Consider the following 18,023-nt stretch of genomic DNA (forward strand, 5'->3'; position numbering starts at 1 on the left):
AGATCCCTTACTGATGCTTTATGATCAATGGCCATAAGTGCCGAGAAAAAGTCTAAATTAGGAGCCCTCCACCAGGCAGATGTTCAAATGTCGACCCAGCAATTTTTAAAGGTATTTTAAAGCAAAGAAACAAACTATTTTACACTTAATACACTGGACGTCTCAGGAAGCCGTACCATAAGCCAACTTTAAAGATTTCAACACTATTTGAAAAGAGAGTACCTGTATAAACAATATTTATTTCAACCAAACCATATCAAAAATGATTAAAGTTTCATATATCTAATGTTATAGTCACGAAGTTTACCCCATAAATAAAAGGAATGAAGAAACGACATCCGAATTATATTCATCAAGATGAAATAATTATACAAAGATATATTTACAAATCCTATGGTCCTATATAGTAAAAATAGAATCATACATGAAGTGTTTTTTAGATCGAAACGAATGAAATGGAGTGAAATTTATTGATATGCATACACAAATTGGGTCCATCCTCTGCTCATGAGGCAGGCTTTGTCATGCTTACTACGTAAGTTAAGGTTTTGCCAAAGGTCAGCATGTCCAAAAAATTATTTTTACAATAGCTCCAAAACTATGTGGTTTATAAAGTTAATACTTTTACAGTTTATAAATATATCATTGATTAACAGATAGAAAGTATCACTTGATAACAAATACTTAAAAAAAAATATTTTTCGAGAAAAATTCTTTTTAAAAAAAATGCATATATTTTTAAAAAATACAGCTAATTAATTCCGTACTTATACCGAAAGCCATCATTGCAGAAACACTATATGATTATCAATGAAGGGCAAGTTGAACTTCGATAGCCTCTGGAAAGTTGTTTTCCCTGTTTATTTTGTCCAAATGTTAAGATTTGAAACCGAAAGTACATTGCAAATGGCGGATTTTATAGGGGTCTTGTCTTTATTCATGTAATGCTTTCAATAACAGCCTTTCAGAGACCATTTACGTCCAACTTGCCCTTTATTGATAAACATATATTATTTCTGCAATGATGGTTTTCACTTAAAGTACAGAATTAAGCAGGTGCATTTTTTTTTTTGAATATGCAAATTTTTTTTGATTTTTTTTTTCTCAAAAAATATTTTTTTTTTAAATATTTGTTTTCAAGTGATACTTTCTATCTGTTAATCAATGATATATTTATAAACTGTAAAAGTTTTAACTTTATACCTCGCATAGTTTTGGAGCTATTGTAAAAATAAATTTTTGGACATCTTTACCTTTGGCAAAACCTTAATTTTAGAAGACACATTTGTAAATACCATCTTAACACTCCTTAGTCATGGTATATTTAATTCACGAAATGTTTCAAGAGTGTAGGATTCTAATAAGTTAAAGATGTATATTAAGACTGATACATCGCCGTTGTTTTATAACACTAAATAACCCTCTGTGGCTACATGTTGTGGGCGCCAAATGAGAGTAAAACAAAAGCCGCCGTTCTGAAAAAAAAAAAAGAATTTTGATGAAAATGTGTTTTATTAAGTTGATAAACAATAAAAATAAATATTTGAATAATCTTATTAAAAAAACTTTTCAGTCGGCACGATTTAAGTGGGTCGGTCGCGTTAGGGGAAACAAACCTATTTTTTAATTTTGGCCCCATGTGGTTTCTCTAAATAAAATGATTCCAATGATTCCTGTCAGAGGGCCAATAATGGTGCGTGAAACTTTCCCAAACAATTTTACTAAAATTTTCATCAGGAGAGGATCCCTGTAAATATTACACATTTTAGTCAAAATCCTTCCTGAGTTCAAGTTCAAAATGGACAAACTTGTATACATGTTTAACCATCTTTTGGTACTTTGTTCAATTTGATAAAGATGTGTCTCCCAGGATGGGCTCATAAAATGTAAATTTGAGATTTGGCCAGGGTTAATGGGCCTCTTGTACTTGCAGTATACTTTACTTTTTCCTCTCATGAAATGTATCAAAATTTTCTAAATACATCTCTCATGCAATTACCACTCTATGACCTCCTCTAGCAGATCAAATGGAAATTCCTGACATACCTGCAACTTCATGCGTTATCTTATTGTTGTTGACGCATTACAACTTTGTAACGAAACTATAGGGTCAACGATTTCTTTCTCAATGAAAGAATTGTGTTCCTCATCAGCAGAATTTCCCAAAGCCTCCAGCTTTTTTTCAAAACATGGTCTGTTCGGCAAATTGTCGAATGCATCTCTCCGTCTAGTACATTTTTATATTTAAATTTTAAATACAACTAATATTTCAGTTCCATGTATTACCAATATTTAAAAAAATGTGATGAAAAATTTTTCAAACCTCTCTCTCTATATATATATTGGGATTGAACTTATTAATTCATATTTTTCATATTTACCTTCAGTCAAACTTGGAAAAAGTGATTTTCTTGTACTCTTTGCTTGGTTGGCCAAGCTTTCATTTGCATAAATAGTACATGGAGTACTGACCTCCACAATCTCATTATGGGATTTTTCTAAGTAACTAAAATTTTGTGTTACAGTGGCCATTGTGATTAAACATTCTCAAGCTATAGATTATAGAATAACAAATTTTCTACAACCACAATCCCAGTAAAGTGTGAAAGGAGAGAAAACAATGTGATTAGCATTTCCAAATAGCTAAATCTTTTTTGTTTTAATTTCATAATACCATATATTACATAGATTTGATGTTTTATCTACTAGTATATCAAAATAACCGAAAGTGTACCATTTTATTCATATTTGACAACATACCGACTGAAAAACTTGTACAATCGCCATCAAGTGTGTCAGCTATTCCAGCTTTTAGGGTTTCTTCAAATGATTTTTCAAATATCTGTAGGAAATTATTGTTAAACACATTTCACCCAATTACCACTTTTCAAAATATACTCACCTCTACATAATTTTTTATCCCTATTGATATGTATCTTCGTATATATGGTTGTACTGTAAATAATTTATCATCCCTATTGTTATTTCTTGGGTTAATTAAGGAATGCATTTAAAGCTACTCATATTATACAAGTATAACACAGATTTGAGCAGTATTTGATTATTTGCCTAAAGAACCATTAAGTGACAAATTTATCTTGAGAAATGAAGCTTATTTTAACCTATGTTATACGATATAAGAGAGGTTAAAATAAGTTTCATTCCTTATAATTTAATTTCAGTGTAGACAATAAGGCAATCCCCCCCCCTCCCCCCAAAAATGGCTTCAAATTGAGCATATTTTAAAAATAACGTAACGCGGAGTAATACGTTTTTGACGTAACTCATTGTGACGTAGGCAACTTATGTTATACGATATAAACGAATTTGAATTGCCTCAAAAATACACGAGTCATACATAGACAAGTCAAGGCACAATTCAAGTCAACTGCAATAAAAAAAAAAAGTGTGTAAATGCATATAGATTTTAGAATAAAGTGTTCTTTAAAAACAACATTAAACAAATACCTTATAAGAAAAATAGGATTTTAAAACTTAGATCTTAAGCACCTATAGACATGTCAAAGCTGCACAATTCAGGTCAACTGCAATAAAAAGGGTGTAAATGCCTATTTAGAATAAAGTGCCCTTTAAAACCAACATTAAATAATTACCTTATAAGAAAAATAGGATTTTAAAACTCACTTTAATTGAGAGTCATCAAGTAATTATGATTATATTATAGAATAGTACGCGATTACTTTGATATATGGAATGGTTGTATAATCAGCTGGTAATCGATTACTTTTAAAACCCAAAGTAAGTATTACTGAAAGTAATTGAATGCATCCCTGAAGAGACATTAATGACAATCTAAAATCTTAACTAAATGACAAAGAAAATATTTGTTGTAATGAAGTTCTCTGCACGTACAGGCCATCGTTGAGTGAACTTTTGACTGACTTTTTTTTTTATCATATCAAGTACCTATTAGGGATTGTTTTTATATCAGTTTTGACTATAGATTACTCCATTTACCTGATAAATACAATTGGCATACAGTAAGAAATGCGGGTGTAACTTGTCAACAGATTCCTACTCCTCCTAGTCACCAAATCCCACTTCTAGTATTTCCAGTTCCGTCAAGAGATCCGTGTTTGTTCCCTTTCCCAACTTGTATAAAGTTTATGGGAATTATATGAAATTATAGCTGTTCAATATCTTCGCTTTTACATCATACCTCTTATCAATTCTCTTGCCGACGCACTTCATTGGATTGCAATTTGATAAAGTGCGTCACAGATGAACATAGTTGATATATCTTGGATTTCTTAGTAAAATATTTCTATTTATACCAAAGACAATACTTTGTGGGCTTTATTTAATTTTATATGGGTTGAAAACTAAGAAGATCTTCTTTACGCTTGCAGAATGACTTATCTTGATGAGCTATAGTTTATTAAAGTTTACAATTATATCAAGAGCTCGAGGTAACAGAAAAATCCAAGGCAGTGTTTCTAAATTCAATTTATCTCCTACGCCCGATTATTCTTTAGGTACAATCCCATAGTACTATCAAATTTTAAGTAGTTGATCTGGTTCAAAGGAGTTGTTTAATACTAAATGCATTTCAGGCCCGTATGGAGCAATTTAAATTGAGAGGAGGGATTCCTACTTGAACACAAATAAATTCCTGACAAGCAAATCAAAACAAAAACAAACAACTTTTATAACTGATTTTGTTAACGTTATTTTTCAAAACATTTAAGTTTATAATTTCAAGAGATTTTTCCAGAAATACATATTCAATAGCTTATATTCAGTAAGAATTCTGCATTTACACTTGCACAACTTCAAAAACTGTTTGGAAATATCTTTTATAAAGAAAGACTTTAAAGAATCATTTTTATGGTGTACATCATTCTGTAAATACATGTATCAATGTGTTTGTTGTATTGTCAGTGTCTGTCTTGGACTTCGTTAGTACATCAAGCATAACATCTGATAAACAAAAAAGAAAGACTGGTATGATATAATGGGTAGTTACTTTTGTAAACCTTCAATGTGGAAAAAAAATAAAATGGAGATTATGCAACGACAGATTCGTCACTGTAAAGGAATCTTTAATTGCTGCCCGATTTCAACGTTAACTTATTTAAATATATTCCAGACAAGGTTGTTTGAGCTTTAGAATGAGAATATATAAATACATAAAAATGATCACTAAGGTGGGCAAAACTGTGGTTTCCTATTTAGTTTTAATTAAAAGTATGTTAAAGGAGATGTAATTTTGCATTGAAATCTTAAATGGTTAAGAGCGCAATCATAAAGCTACAAAACCAATTACAGCAGTTAACAAATTGAACAAAACCAGTAAAGCGAACATTTATATTAACAGCCCGTGCCCATGTTTTTGCACACACCAATGTTTGACGTAACGATATGAAGAATATCGTGATCATTGAATTTCAAGATTTTTCATGCAAGTTTAGTTCATTAAACTTATTATTTTTTGAAATAAGATTAGAAATTTACAATTGTAAACTAAACGGAAAATTAATGCATTTAGCAAGCCCCTTTCACAAATGTTTTCTTGTTTGTTTCGGAATTTTTCTAGGATCACTCAGAGTGCAGGCACTGAAAAGATACTAATGCAAAACGTATCAATCAAAATATTTTTCTTTTATTATATATGTAACAAATTAAGTCTTAGATGGAGCTTAATATGTTAAAATTATTATATCTTGACCTTTCAATCTTTTTATAGTTCTAGTTCAAGAACTAATCAGAAGTTAGAAACCACAAATATCATAGTCTCTTTATTTAAAAGAAGATTCTGTATTGTTTCTGCACCTGATTCGAACAGAGTTACAGCTCTGAACCGACAAAAAAGTTAACGGGGTTACAGCTCTCAATGCTGTCTGTGGTATTACCATTATACCACATACTATTGGGGTTAGCGTTCAGAACAGTAACACCAGACGCAATACGGAAAGTCTCTGGTCTTAACAGAGGAAAAACTAATTCGTACAAGTATTATTCATATTCATGATTTTTTTTTTATGTAACAAAATGCATAAATAAATATATAAATATGATAAGGCCAAATATATCTGGATATGAGACTTTTGAAAACGATTTTGCTGAGCACGTACTGCACTTCTCCTAATAGAGTACCTAAGTTGTTTTTTTTCTTTTCTTAACTTTTATTTTTTTATTAATTTTATTGAGAAGAACAAATCAAGTTACAATAGTACGATAATTTATATATTTATCAAGTAATACATTTGAAATGTGTTTGTTTGTTGTTGTTTTTTTAAATATGATATATGATACAGTGTCGGCTGCATACCTATAAGACACCCCCCCCCCCCCCCGTCATGTTTGTTATCAGTGCCAGATGCCCGCTCCTGCTGTTGACCATCACATGTGTACACTTTGATTTATTTCATATTTAGCCTATATAATAGCCTAGCAAATTATAAAATATTTAACAGACTGATGTAAAATTTTGTCACGTGATAATTTAAAGACGGGTGTTGATGATCAGCCTCACCGTCACTCGCCATTTTATATTGCACGTGCGCTTTACAAAGACAAAAGAAGAGAAGAAGAGAGTAATCAAGGAAGTTTAGTCAAGTTTTGTCAATCCTTTACTGATTTGAAGACTTAAAATGGAAAAGGTAAGTGTAAAACACCAGTTTGCTTATGAAAAATGTAGATAAAATAAAATGGAAAGGGGGGGGGGGGTCGCGGGTTATTTTTCAGAATCATTGTAAAAAGTTTTGTACACTCAGTATTTATACATACATAATAATATGATGATAAATTTACATTTTTATATTGAATATTCACATAAACTAAAAGTAATCTCATACACAAGCTGTTTAGAAGAAGTGGTACCGTTTTAATGAATATATATATAGAAACAATTTCAGATTGGGAGGGGGTGGGCAAATATTTTCAGTTTGGACTCCAGGCACTGCCAAGTAAAAAAGTTCTCGGATGTAATTATTGAGATGACACATAATGGTTGTGTTTTCTATCGCATTTTTCAACAAAATAATAGGGGTGTCAGCGAGCTTGGCATGACCCCCCCCCCCCAAGGTCTATTGAAAAAAAAGGGGGGGGGGCTGTAGTGGGAAAATTCATGGAATTCCTTCCCATTGACCTGAATAATTAAATTGCTAGCCCCTGTCAGAAATTCTTCAACCACATACCAATTAAACCCCCTTTTATGATGAGAAAGATATCCATACTCTGTATAGGAATGCATTTATCATGTTTATAGATTTATATGCATGCATAGGCGTCGGAAGCAAATTAAAAGTGGGGTGGCTAATTGAAAGTGGGGGGCTAAACCAACGAAAAAAGGTAAGCCCCAATTTTCAATGCCTATATTATGTATATCTTTGCAAAAAAAGTAAGCCCCCCCTAGCCCCCTCCCCCCCCCCCCCCACCAGTTCCTACGCCTATGGCATGTGTATTGCGTACTCATCAATTGACTTCTTTATATTATTAATGTACCTGTGGGTATCCAAAGTAACAATGATGAAAGGTACAAAAGTGAGGGTGTTTATTTTTTAAGTATATGTACATTTATGTAGTTGATTAATCTAAATAATTCTTTACATGTACACTTTGATAAATACTCACTATTTAATGTCCCAGAAAGATCAATTTTTATCTCAAATTCTGTTGTAAAACTGAGTATAGTGAAAATTTAGTTTTGTTCGAACATTCAATGTTTTAGCAAAAGAGAACAGAATTTACGCCAGAACAAGTGAGGATGCTGGAGGAGGCCTATGGACAGGGCACAAGGAAAGGAAAGGCCTGGTTAGGTGCTCACCAGGAATTGGCAGCAAAATTAAATTTAACAGAACTTCAAGTAAAGGTAGTTCCCTTATCCATTTATGCTTTAAATTTGTTTTTAGATAAATAAACCTTGGTACATGTACCATGTATTTGCCTCAGTTTGATCAAAAGCTCTAGGTTAATCCATATTTTTACAATAACAGAAGTACGTATTAATAATATTAATATTAAATGCTTGATTGTGGTGTTTTATTTTTTCATATATATATATATATATATATATATATATATATATATATATATATATATATATATATATATATATATATATATACTTTATTTCAGAATTGGTTGGGAAATTACCACAAATCCAAAAGTGGACATGGTAAATTGGTTCAAAGGAAGACACTCCCAGCAGTAAGGCCAACTGCTTATTCCTTATTTTGTAAGGAATACTCCAAGGGTAAGATCTGACTATTAAAATTTTAAAAAACCTTTTTTTAAACTTTTCCAATGAATTATAATTCACTTTGAAAATTATAGAATCTGGTAAATTTAATCCAATAACCAATCAAGTTTTGATATAGTTAAGTGACAGTTCCCTTTTTTAGGTCACCTGACTCACTCAGGTGACCTATTGATATATGTTTTCATCTGTTGTCGTTCGTAGTCAATCGGTCGTATACTTTTGAACATTTTTAGCTTCTTCTCTGAAACCACTGAACCAATTTCAACCAGTTTTGGCATATAGCATCTATAGGTGAAGAGGAGTAAAAATTGTGAAATCCATGGCTCTTGCCCCCCTGGGGCCTGAGGGGTGGGGCAAAAACCACTAAAATTAATGCAATCTTTAAAAATCTTCTTCTTTGCTCCTGGACATCAAGCAGTCAAACTGTTCGCATGATTGCACATGTAAGAAGCAATGAGCCCTCTACCAAAATTGTGAAATTCATGGCCCCAGGATCAGGAGTTCCGGTGCTAGGATGGGGCTCTATTGAATTTAGTGAAAATGCATTATTTCTTAAAAAATCTTCCCCTCTGCTCGTGGGTATTAAGCCAATGAACTGTGTACATAGTTATGATGAGGAAGGGTGCCTCTTCCAAAATTGTGAATTTCATGGCCCCTGGGTCAGGGGTTCTGGTGTTAGGGCGGGGCTCTATTGATTATATAGTGGAAATGCATTAATTCTTTGAAAATCTTCTCTTCTGGTCCTGGGTTTTATGCCGATGATCTAAGTACATAGTTAGTATGAGGAAGGGTGCCTCTTCCAAAGTTGTTAATTTGATGGCCCCTGGGGGGTACCTGTTGGCTGGGGGCCCCTAATGATTATATTCTGAAATTTAATTAATTCTTTTAAAATCTGCTCTTTGTTATTAATCAAAGATTTATGATGAGCAAGGGTACCTTTCCCAAAATTGTGATATGTGTGTCCCCAGGGTCAGGGATTCCTGTGAGGTGGGGCACTACTGATTATATGGTGGAAATGCATTTTTTCTTTGTTCTTCTGCTCTGCCTCTTGGTATTAAGTAATCAAAGTAAGCATGCTAAGTGTAGAGTTATGATGAGCACTGGTACTGCCTCCTTCAAAATCGTGAATTTCATGTCCTCTGGTTTAACACAAGGCCCAAATTCAATTGCTACATGATACTCAGGTGACCTATAAGGCCCATGGGCCTCTTGTTTGTCAAATAATATTATTTCATTGTATCTTCATTTCCTTTTTTATAACCGGATGCCACATACATTCATACATATATTTATTAAGTTTTATTAATTTAGTAAGAAAATTATTTTACATTATTATCTTGATTACATGTATGTTCTATTTCACTTGAAAAATACTCAAATTTGTAGATCATCCTGGCTTTAATCCTTCAATATGGAAAATGGAGTGGGAGGCAGCTGGAGAGAAGGAGAAAGAGAGGTACGCAAAGATGGCAAGGGAGATGTCAGAAGAGGGGGGAAGTGTATCAACAAATGATGATCCCACTACTCAGAAGAAGACCATTAGAACCCTTCTGAAGCAACTGGAATGGACTGTAAATACCTTAGATTTTGATATTTATATATTTAGTAGAGATTTTTGATTTTTAACAATTATTCATGTTAACCTAATTATTTTTGCCTCTACTGCTGTGGATTAATAATTGATTATGAAGGACTAATATTCATGGATTTCATGAATTTAATCTTGCCTATGAATTAACATATCCACAAGGGACATCTTACAATGTATCAGTACACTACAACGAATGTTTTGTAAATATGAAATCATTATGACCCCAAAATCCAGTTAAATTTTGGTTGTCAATGTGCAACAGAGACATTTATCTGAATTGGCTTCGGATTGAATCCAGGGACTCTGGCATGCCAGTCCAGTGGGTTAACCCACTAGTCCAAGCTAGTAGGATACCATGTACTGTATCTAATGTACACTACCACATATGAACCGACCACCACAGATTAATATGATTTCCCTTTATGATAGTTTAATCCAAGCTTGTTTTAATTATCACAATAATGTAAACAAATTAATTAATTTGTTAATATTATATTCATAAATGCATGCATGTACTAAGGTATGCATTGTTTATGTATATAAATTAAGTCACTCAAAACAAACTTATTTCCTGACTAGAAACAGACAGTATTTTTATAAAAATAGGAGGAAACTTATAGAAAAGATTTTGATTAAATGAAGTATTCAATTTTTCTCTATCAAATATTTTGGCTGGTATAATCATAATTTCAGCTAGGTAAAAATATCAGGTACTAGCAGATTTTGAAAGGCCTGTTTTATTATAACTGTCATGTTTATAATGTCATTTAATCTCCATTTTTTGTTGAAAAGAATCTGTTTTCATATTATATATCATGAAAATTATAAGTATCAGGTTTTTGCAGTCATCTTGGGACCAAAAAATGCTGATTTCTTGAATTCTATTTGAGTCTTCTTTTAATTGAACTCATTTTGATAATGTAAAATGATCTATATTTGTAGAGTAGGCGATTGGAAAATATGGGCTTGCCCAATTTCGCTTTGGTGGCTGAAAATAATACTGTCCACAGCGTTGGAACAGGGAGGGGTCGAGAATTCCTTGATCGTGAGGATATTGAACCAAATTTCAGCCGATTTTGTAATCAAGGTTAGTAGGTCTATAAATTGATATTGGTTTATATGTCAACTTTTGTAATAATCGATAAGGATTATGACAAAAAAATAAAATCTTAATTTTACTCTTATTCATACATGCACTTAATTGTTGATATGTGTATCATTATAAAAATACTGCATGTAGTTGAGTGTAACATTGAAAATTTTCACTCCAAGAAAACCATTGTCAACCGAGGCACAGCCGAGGTTGACAATGGTTTTTTCGAGGGGTGAAAATTTTCAATGTTACACTCAGCTACATGCAGTATTTATTATATTATACTGAATGTTTTATACAAATACTTATTACAGTGAACCTTGTGTGCATAAATTCTGCGCAGTCAATATTTTTTGGAATAACACCCTTCGTCAAGCAATGTTGACTGTTGCTATGCTGGAGGGCGTGGCTTCATTAATAGTGTTTTTTAACAAATGTTTCTTGATGAATCAGATTCTAATAGTTTACGTGAAAGTATAATATCATGGAATACCACTTTTACCAAAAACAAACACCATGTGAAAGATTAAATATTTTTTGGGGGTAGGCCTACCATGTTTACATCCGATTTCCATTGAATTTTGGCCCATGAAGTTGCCTCACTCTTTGAAATGAAGCCTTAAAAATATACCAGCAAAAGAGGGTACATTTTGCCCCTTTGGCATATATCTTTGTATTTTATTGTCTATACATACCTATATGTGAAAGGAGAAAAATGTACTCAAATAGTGTGTTTTAAAACATTTGAAAATCTTGTTGGCCTTTCCAATCAAAATAAATTCACGTGCTAATTGAGGTACCAATGTGACATTCAAACCAACCAATCAGATAAATGAGTAGCATTTCAGGTGAATAATACAAAAATACAAATGCTAGGAAATTTTAGTATTTAAGAAAAAAAACAACTTTTTTTTTTTTGCTTTTGGATAGACAATATTATTTTTTCATGCATTTTAGTCAGATGAAATATGAACCATACTTTGCTATTAATTATTTCTATGCTCACAATTAAAAACAATTGTTTTATTGACATACTTTCTAGAATTCTATTTTTCTCCACTCCATTTGGCAAGGGATTGATGGACAATTGCCTATATATATTCCCTTGTATCAGTGAATACAAATTTTATGTGCATTTCTTGACTTGTCCCAAAAAAATAGACAGGTTCCTCACATCATCATTTATAAATGGCCTTTGTTGACCACTTAAAGTTTGAAATGTAGAAGAGATGGGATGTAAATTGACCTGAACCATATGTGTCTGTGATAAAATGCAAATTTGTTGTAAGCATCATTCATTCATTGGATTGGACAATTTTTGTCAATAAGCAACTCTTTGTGAACTGTGAAATAATAACAATAGCCCTTTAAAATAATTTCTCAGACCTGTATATCCTTCTTTAATACTTATCTGCCCATTACTTTCATCTATATTAATAAAAGAAAAAAGCCACAAACCAGTTATAGCTGTAATAGCTAGGGTCTAAAAATTCCTCTATAATGTGGCATTCCTACAACTTATAAAGAATACAAACTATAGATATTTATTTTCTCAAGGTGTTATTTTCCTTTACTCTTATTTCAAAATTACCAGATTGATATGAGGTTTATTATAATTCATCGTAGAAAAGGGGCCCCAGATCATAGTTCCGGGAATTCATCCTTTAGTAAAAAATATATTTTTAAACATAAATTCTTAGGTATGGAGAAAATAAAGTACATATTAAGTTAAGTGTATTTCATGGATTGTAAATTTTATGTTTTCCTGTATTTTGTACTTCTGCATTTTGTTATCCATTTGATATTTCGATCTGTCCCAGATTGAAGATCAAAGAAAAATTTTTTTTGTCTTGTCTGAAAATCTTTTTTTTTTTTTCAAAAATATATGATGACCCTTTTTTTTATAATGAAATGAGAATCACAAAAAGGAAATATGTATTTTTAATAATCTTTATTTATTACAGATTATTCTACTCCAGAGAAATCAAAAGTCAATGAGCTGCGAAAGACAGTTCAAGTACACATGAACGAATTATACAGTTAGTATAGATTTTATGATCATTTCAAGTCTAGTGTATAGAAGTGTGTTGAATTTTTTTTTAATTGTTAAAATCATACAAATATATAATATATCTGAGATTTTTTATTGAACAGTATAGGTCAAAAGTGGTTTCAGTTTCTTCAGACCAGTTTTGTCCCTTAGCTACCATTTGGGTTCTTAGGGAGACGATGTTCCTTTTGTCAAAATCCGAAAATATATATTGCATATACATGTACATGTATAATAATAAAAATTAAGTTTATTCCTGCTTTATAGCTGAAATCTAATTAAATTGGAAATGAGTCATAAAATAAATGAAGGATTAATTTTTTATATCCCAATTCTGGAAAACATTTTAGTGTATCGACTTGGCTTAGCCAGAAATATGTCACAAACTTCAGTTTAAATCTCATTATAGATCGGTCATGTTACATGACAAGAATTAATGTTGATGGATACATCAAGCACTGGCCCTATCAAAATGTGTGTTATTAACTACCTAATTAAATGATCAAAGTACAATATTAAGTCCCGAGAATTAAATTTTTCAAACTTCAGTGGTTTAAAGAAAAAAATCAGAAGTTTTAAAACTATCTTTAGTTCAGAATGTGTTGCAATGTTTTGAGTCTTAACATAAGTTAAACTCTCCAAATATGTTTATATGTGGAAATTTTAAAATAATCATTCAAAAAAATTTTTATACCTATCAAGTTTGTGAATGTAATGAATTTCAAAACATTCTCCAAAGAGTTGTAATATGCTCTGCCTGCTTCTGTTTCCTATTTATTTTCTTTACTTTGATAGCTTGATAAATTTTTTAAATAAGATTCCTATTGAAAAAAAATGCTTTCCCAGGATATATATATATAAATATATATATATTGTAATTAATTTTCAAAAGCTTTATTTAAATTCCTCCAAAAATGTGTAGACCCGCAGCTAAGGTCAGAATTGTAGAATCTTTTGTGGGTTACTTTGAAGATGAACACTAATAGTTCATGACTGATACTATGGAAAATGATGTAAAGTTGTTTTAACAGGAAAGGCTTCAGGCAAAGCAGGGTGCTTTCCCTACAAGATGGTGCGTAAAGGGGATATTGTGGTGGAGGGACTTCCCCAGGCTGTCTTACCTTTGCACCCTCCATCACACTATGGAGAAGAAAAGCTGCAGCTGTTGTTATCTTGTCCCAGCATTTCAGTAAAGTATGTGTATAATAGTCATATTTGATCAAAAGTGTTTAATGCTTTAAAAAGCATTTAAAGGCACAGGGTTACACTGTATATGGTAGTCTCTTTATTTTGATAAAAAGAAAGAAGTAACACTCAGATGAATTTGCACTCTTAGCATATACCTATGTTCTACTGTAGAAATGCTTTGAACATTTCATTAAGCTTTAATTACATATAGTAGCTGATTCACATGTAAAGATCGAAATTCACTTATTCAAAGAAAATGTTTCCTTTCCTCTCTAACTCACAAGAAATTCAGAAGCTTAGATGAACAAGTTTGTCTACTTTATGTTTTTTTCATGGAGAACATCACTACTTTGAATGGGCATATAAGCATTTCTACAGAAAAAAGACTGCTTCACTGCTCCTCCTTAATAGGGGAAATATTATATTCTCCTCCAGGGACATTTGGTAGGGTTTTGGAAGCCCAAACTTTGCAAAGGAAGGGTTGGTTTTGACTTAATTGGGGTGTTCAGAGGGTTTACTGAATTTTTCCTTATAGCTCGACCCTAATTTTTCACCAAAAAAATGATTATATTAGGGAGTGTCAAGAAGCTAGGCCAAGTGCATCATTTCAGAATATGTAGAGATTGCAGAGACTCAAACTTGATGCAAAGGTTGCTTATGGCCAGGGGATGAAATATCCTTAAACTACGACTGGTATTCTTGGACACATTTACACTGCTTGAAATCAATGAAATTTCATTTTTTGGGGTATATATTCAGTTTGTACATTTTTTAAATATGTTTGTATTGAATGTTTCATTATTATGCCCAATGGCCACAATTAGCTTCAATAGGACACATTTAGTTTTTTTAATATATTACATTAAAATTCCTAATTCATGCAATTATTTTGATTTTTTTCCCTATTATCAAGTTACCCACAGTCTGCAGAAGAACCTACAGATTCTCTATCCCAGGAACCATTCATTGAACACTCATCATCTGCATCCTCTAATGAACCATCTACCTCCTCTACTAGGCCATCATCATTGGAACCATTGCCTACATCATCATGTATGCATATATATCTGATTGGTAGTGATATAAAGCTTTCATTATAATGTATTTTCCTCGCTCACAGATGTTTTTTATGTAATCTTTAAACTGATACAAAATCTAGATTAGTAGTTTACTACATGTACTGTAAATGTTACCAAAAAAAATGTGACCAGTTACATCAATGTCTGTTAAGTAGCTTGAGCTACGTACTAGAAAAGAATGTTGATAACGTGTAAACTCAAGCTGCCTAGAAGAAATAACCCTGTTTACTTTACAATATTTCTAAAAATCATTTTCAGTAGGATTTTTTCTTAAATTTTGATTTTCAGAAATGATTAATTGTGAGGCAATGCTTAAGGAAGACAGTTGCCACAAAACATACAGTACATATTTTGATCAGGACACATCTTATTACTAATATTTTATGAGGAAATAAAAATAAGTACTTAGTAGGTAACAAAGGTTTTACAGGTAGAGCATATTCATCAGGAAAGAAAACAGAATAAAGAAGATTTTTTTAATAAAGAGTACAATCTAGAAATGCTTTGGAGGGATTCTGAATGCATATACAATGTCAATCACTTTCCTAGTGGAAATAAGTGTTCACTTCAATCCATTGTTTTATTTACACACTAATGTAGGTTAGATAACAGTACATGTTTTTCTGAGAAATATTCCCTTGTCAGTCTGAACAAATGTGTTGAAATTACAGTTTAACTTGCCTGAACTTAGATTTACTAGCCTGTTTATGTTGTGATGTAGAAATGAATGATTTTGTCTTCATCGTTTGCTGCATAGCAATCAAGGTGGTGCAAAATAGTTTCATATTCTATATGCCACAGTGACAACATACAAAAAATCCTGATTAACAAACGCAAGGGTTTATATACCACAATGTTGATAGATAGGAGATAAGAAAATAAATATGGCGTTTGCCTATTTATGAGTTGTGTTCAACTTTAATTTGCATTTTTAAAAAAAAAATACCGGATATTATATTGTTTGTGCAGCATCTGCTTCAACAACCAGTTTGATAGGTAAATTACTTAAAATGATTTATTTGTTGAACCATTGTAGGGTGGTTTGTCCATGGTGACTGTCATGTGAAACTAATATTACTCAATAAGGTACATGTGAATTAACATCTGAAAAAATGTTTTTCAGCACAGCATGCCACTACAGAGATGGAGGATGTGGGAAATGACCTTATTGACATACTTGGAGTGACATCAGAACTAGGTATTCTGCAACTTGTAATTGTTTAATTTGTAATTTTAAGCACTTCAATTGCGGAAATTGAAATTTTTAAGGTCACCTCAGGTGACTTATTGTTACTGTTTTTGTTTGTCATCCTTTTTTAATCTATCATCAGTCGTCAGTCCACCATTAACTTTGGAACATTTTCAGATTTATCCCTGGAACCGCAGAACCAATTTCAACCACCTTTTACATTAAGCATCTTTGAGTAAAGGGAAACAAATTTTTTTGATTTTCGTTGTGCCTGTCCCACTGGGATCTGAGGGGTGGCACTAAAACCATAAAATCTTTAATCTTTAAAAAAATCTTCCTTGCTCCCAGGCATTGAGCAGTTAAACTGTTACCATGATTGTAATGCACATTGTTTCCTCTTTCAATTTTGTGAAATTCATGGCCCCAAGGTCAGGGTTCTAGAGAAAGAGTTGAGCTGTACTCTTATTGTGAAAATTAATGCATATATTTTTTTCTTATCATCTTATATTTAGCAGATAAACTTGGTGCATAGTTATGAAGATCAAGCAATTACTCTACCTTTACCAAAATTGTGACAGTTATGGCCCCAAAGGGGTTCTGGTGGTGGTTGGGGAGAGCTCTATTGATTATACAGTGATCGATTTTTGAATATTTATTTTATAATAAATATATTTAAAAACATTTCTCGCAAAAGATGTTACAAATGTGACAAAGAAAATTAAAAATTAAAACAAACAAACAAATTGTGATACAACACAGCAATAAAGAAGATTAAAACCGTTAATTATTGAAAATAATTAATTAAATCACACTGTAATCAATTATTATTATATATTTAAGAAAAGATATTTTTGTACTTGCACTGAAACTCAATTCATCACAAAAATATTACATTCATCATGGTGTTCTTATGTACATGCTACAAAATTAAATAAATTATTTTATTTGGCTTACACATGTACATGTAGCTTAAAACAGACTATAGTCTACCTGTAAGAACTATATGCGGTATATGCATATTTTTGCCCCCACAAAAGTCATTTTTTGATAATATCTTGAAATGTGCTGAATTGTATATATTGTATGAGAATTCTAAATTAGCAAAAAATGTTATAGTTTCAAAGTAGGTTATTAGCAATTTTTTCTTCTATGACATCACGAACTATTAGGATTTTGTGTTCTTTTTCAGGAACAGGAAAAAATGGACAAAATTTGTTCAATTTTTACTATAAAATTATACAGCGCAGGCCTGCTCCAGAACAATATTTACATATTTCATTGATATTATCATTCTACACATTATATCAAAATATTGAGTTGGAGCAGATTTGCGCTCGGTGACTTTTACTCAAAATATTGACATAATATACACCTTTTTCTGTATAAATCATGGAAATTTTGAATTTACGTCATTTTTCTGACGTCATATCTAACATTTGGCGTCATGGATTATGAAAATATTCAGTGCTTTGAAGTCTGCAGATATCCCCCTGTTTTAGAACATAATTATATATTTCTCCATCAAAGTTTGATTTTGGGGGCAAATATTGGTCATTACCGAATATAGTCCTTTATTTCTTTTGTTCTCAATATGCACCCCATTCCCACT

The 18,023-nt window shown here is 31.8% G+C and overlaps 1 protein-coding gene across 1 annotated transcript in view; it reads left to right on the plus strand.

Moving 5' to 3' along the window:
- LOC133179280 (uncharacterized) overlaps positions 1–18,023 on the plus strand; it is a 32,943-nt gene that overhangs the window by 9,244 nt on the left and 5,676 nt on the right. Inside the window, exons 2-10 of the mRNA XM_061314068.1 lie at positions 6,608–6,623; positions 7,694–7,834; positions 8,101–8,218; positions 9,611–9,795; positions 10,758–10,902; positions 12,873–12,947; positions 13,990–14,152; positions 15,060–15,199; positions 16,349–16,423. Of these exons, the coding sequence (XP_061170052.1) occupies positions 6,608–6,623; positions 7,694–7,834; positions 8,101–8,218; positions 9,611–9,795; positions 10,758–10,902; positions 12,873–12,947; positions 13,990–14,152; positions 15,060–15,199; positions 16,349–16,423 (1,058 nt within the window). The remainder of the gene's footprint in view (positions 1–6,607; positions 6,624–7,693; positions 7,835–8,100; positions 8,219–9,610; positions 9,796–10,757; positions 10,903–12,872; positions 12,948–13,989; positions 14,153–15,059; positions 15,200–16,348; positions 16,424–18,023) is intronic.

The sequence above is a fragment of the Saccostrea echinata genome, unplaced genomic scaffold (genome assembly GCF_033153115.1).
Source record: "Saccostrea echinata isolate AGI-Se365-2 ecotype Australia unplaced genomic scaffold, CSIRO_AGI_Sech_v1 ptg000004l, whole genome shotgun sequence".
NCBI classification, from domain to species: Eukaryota; Metazoa; Mollusca; class Bivalvia; order Ostreida; family Ostreidae; genus Saccostrea; species Saccostrea echinata.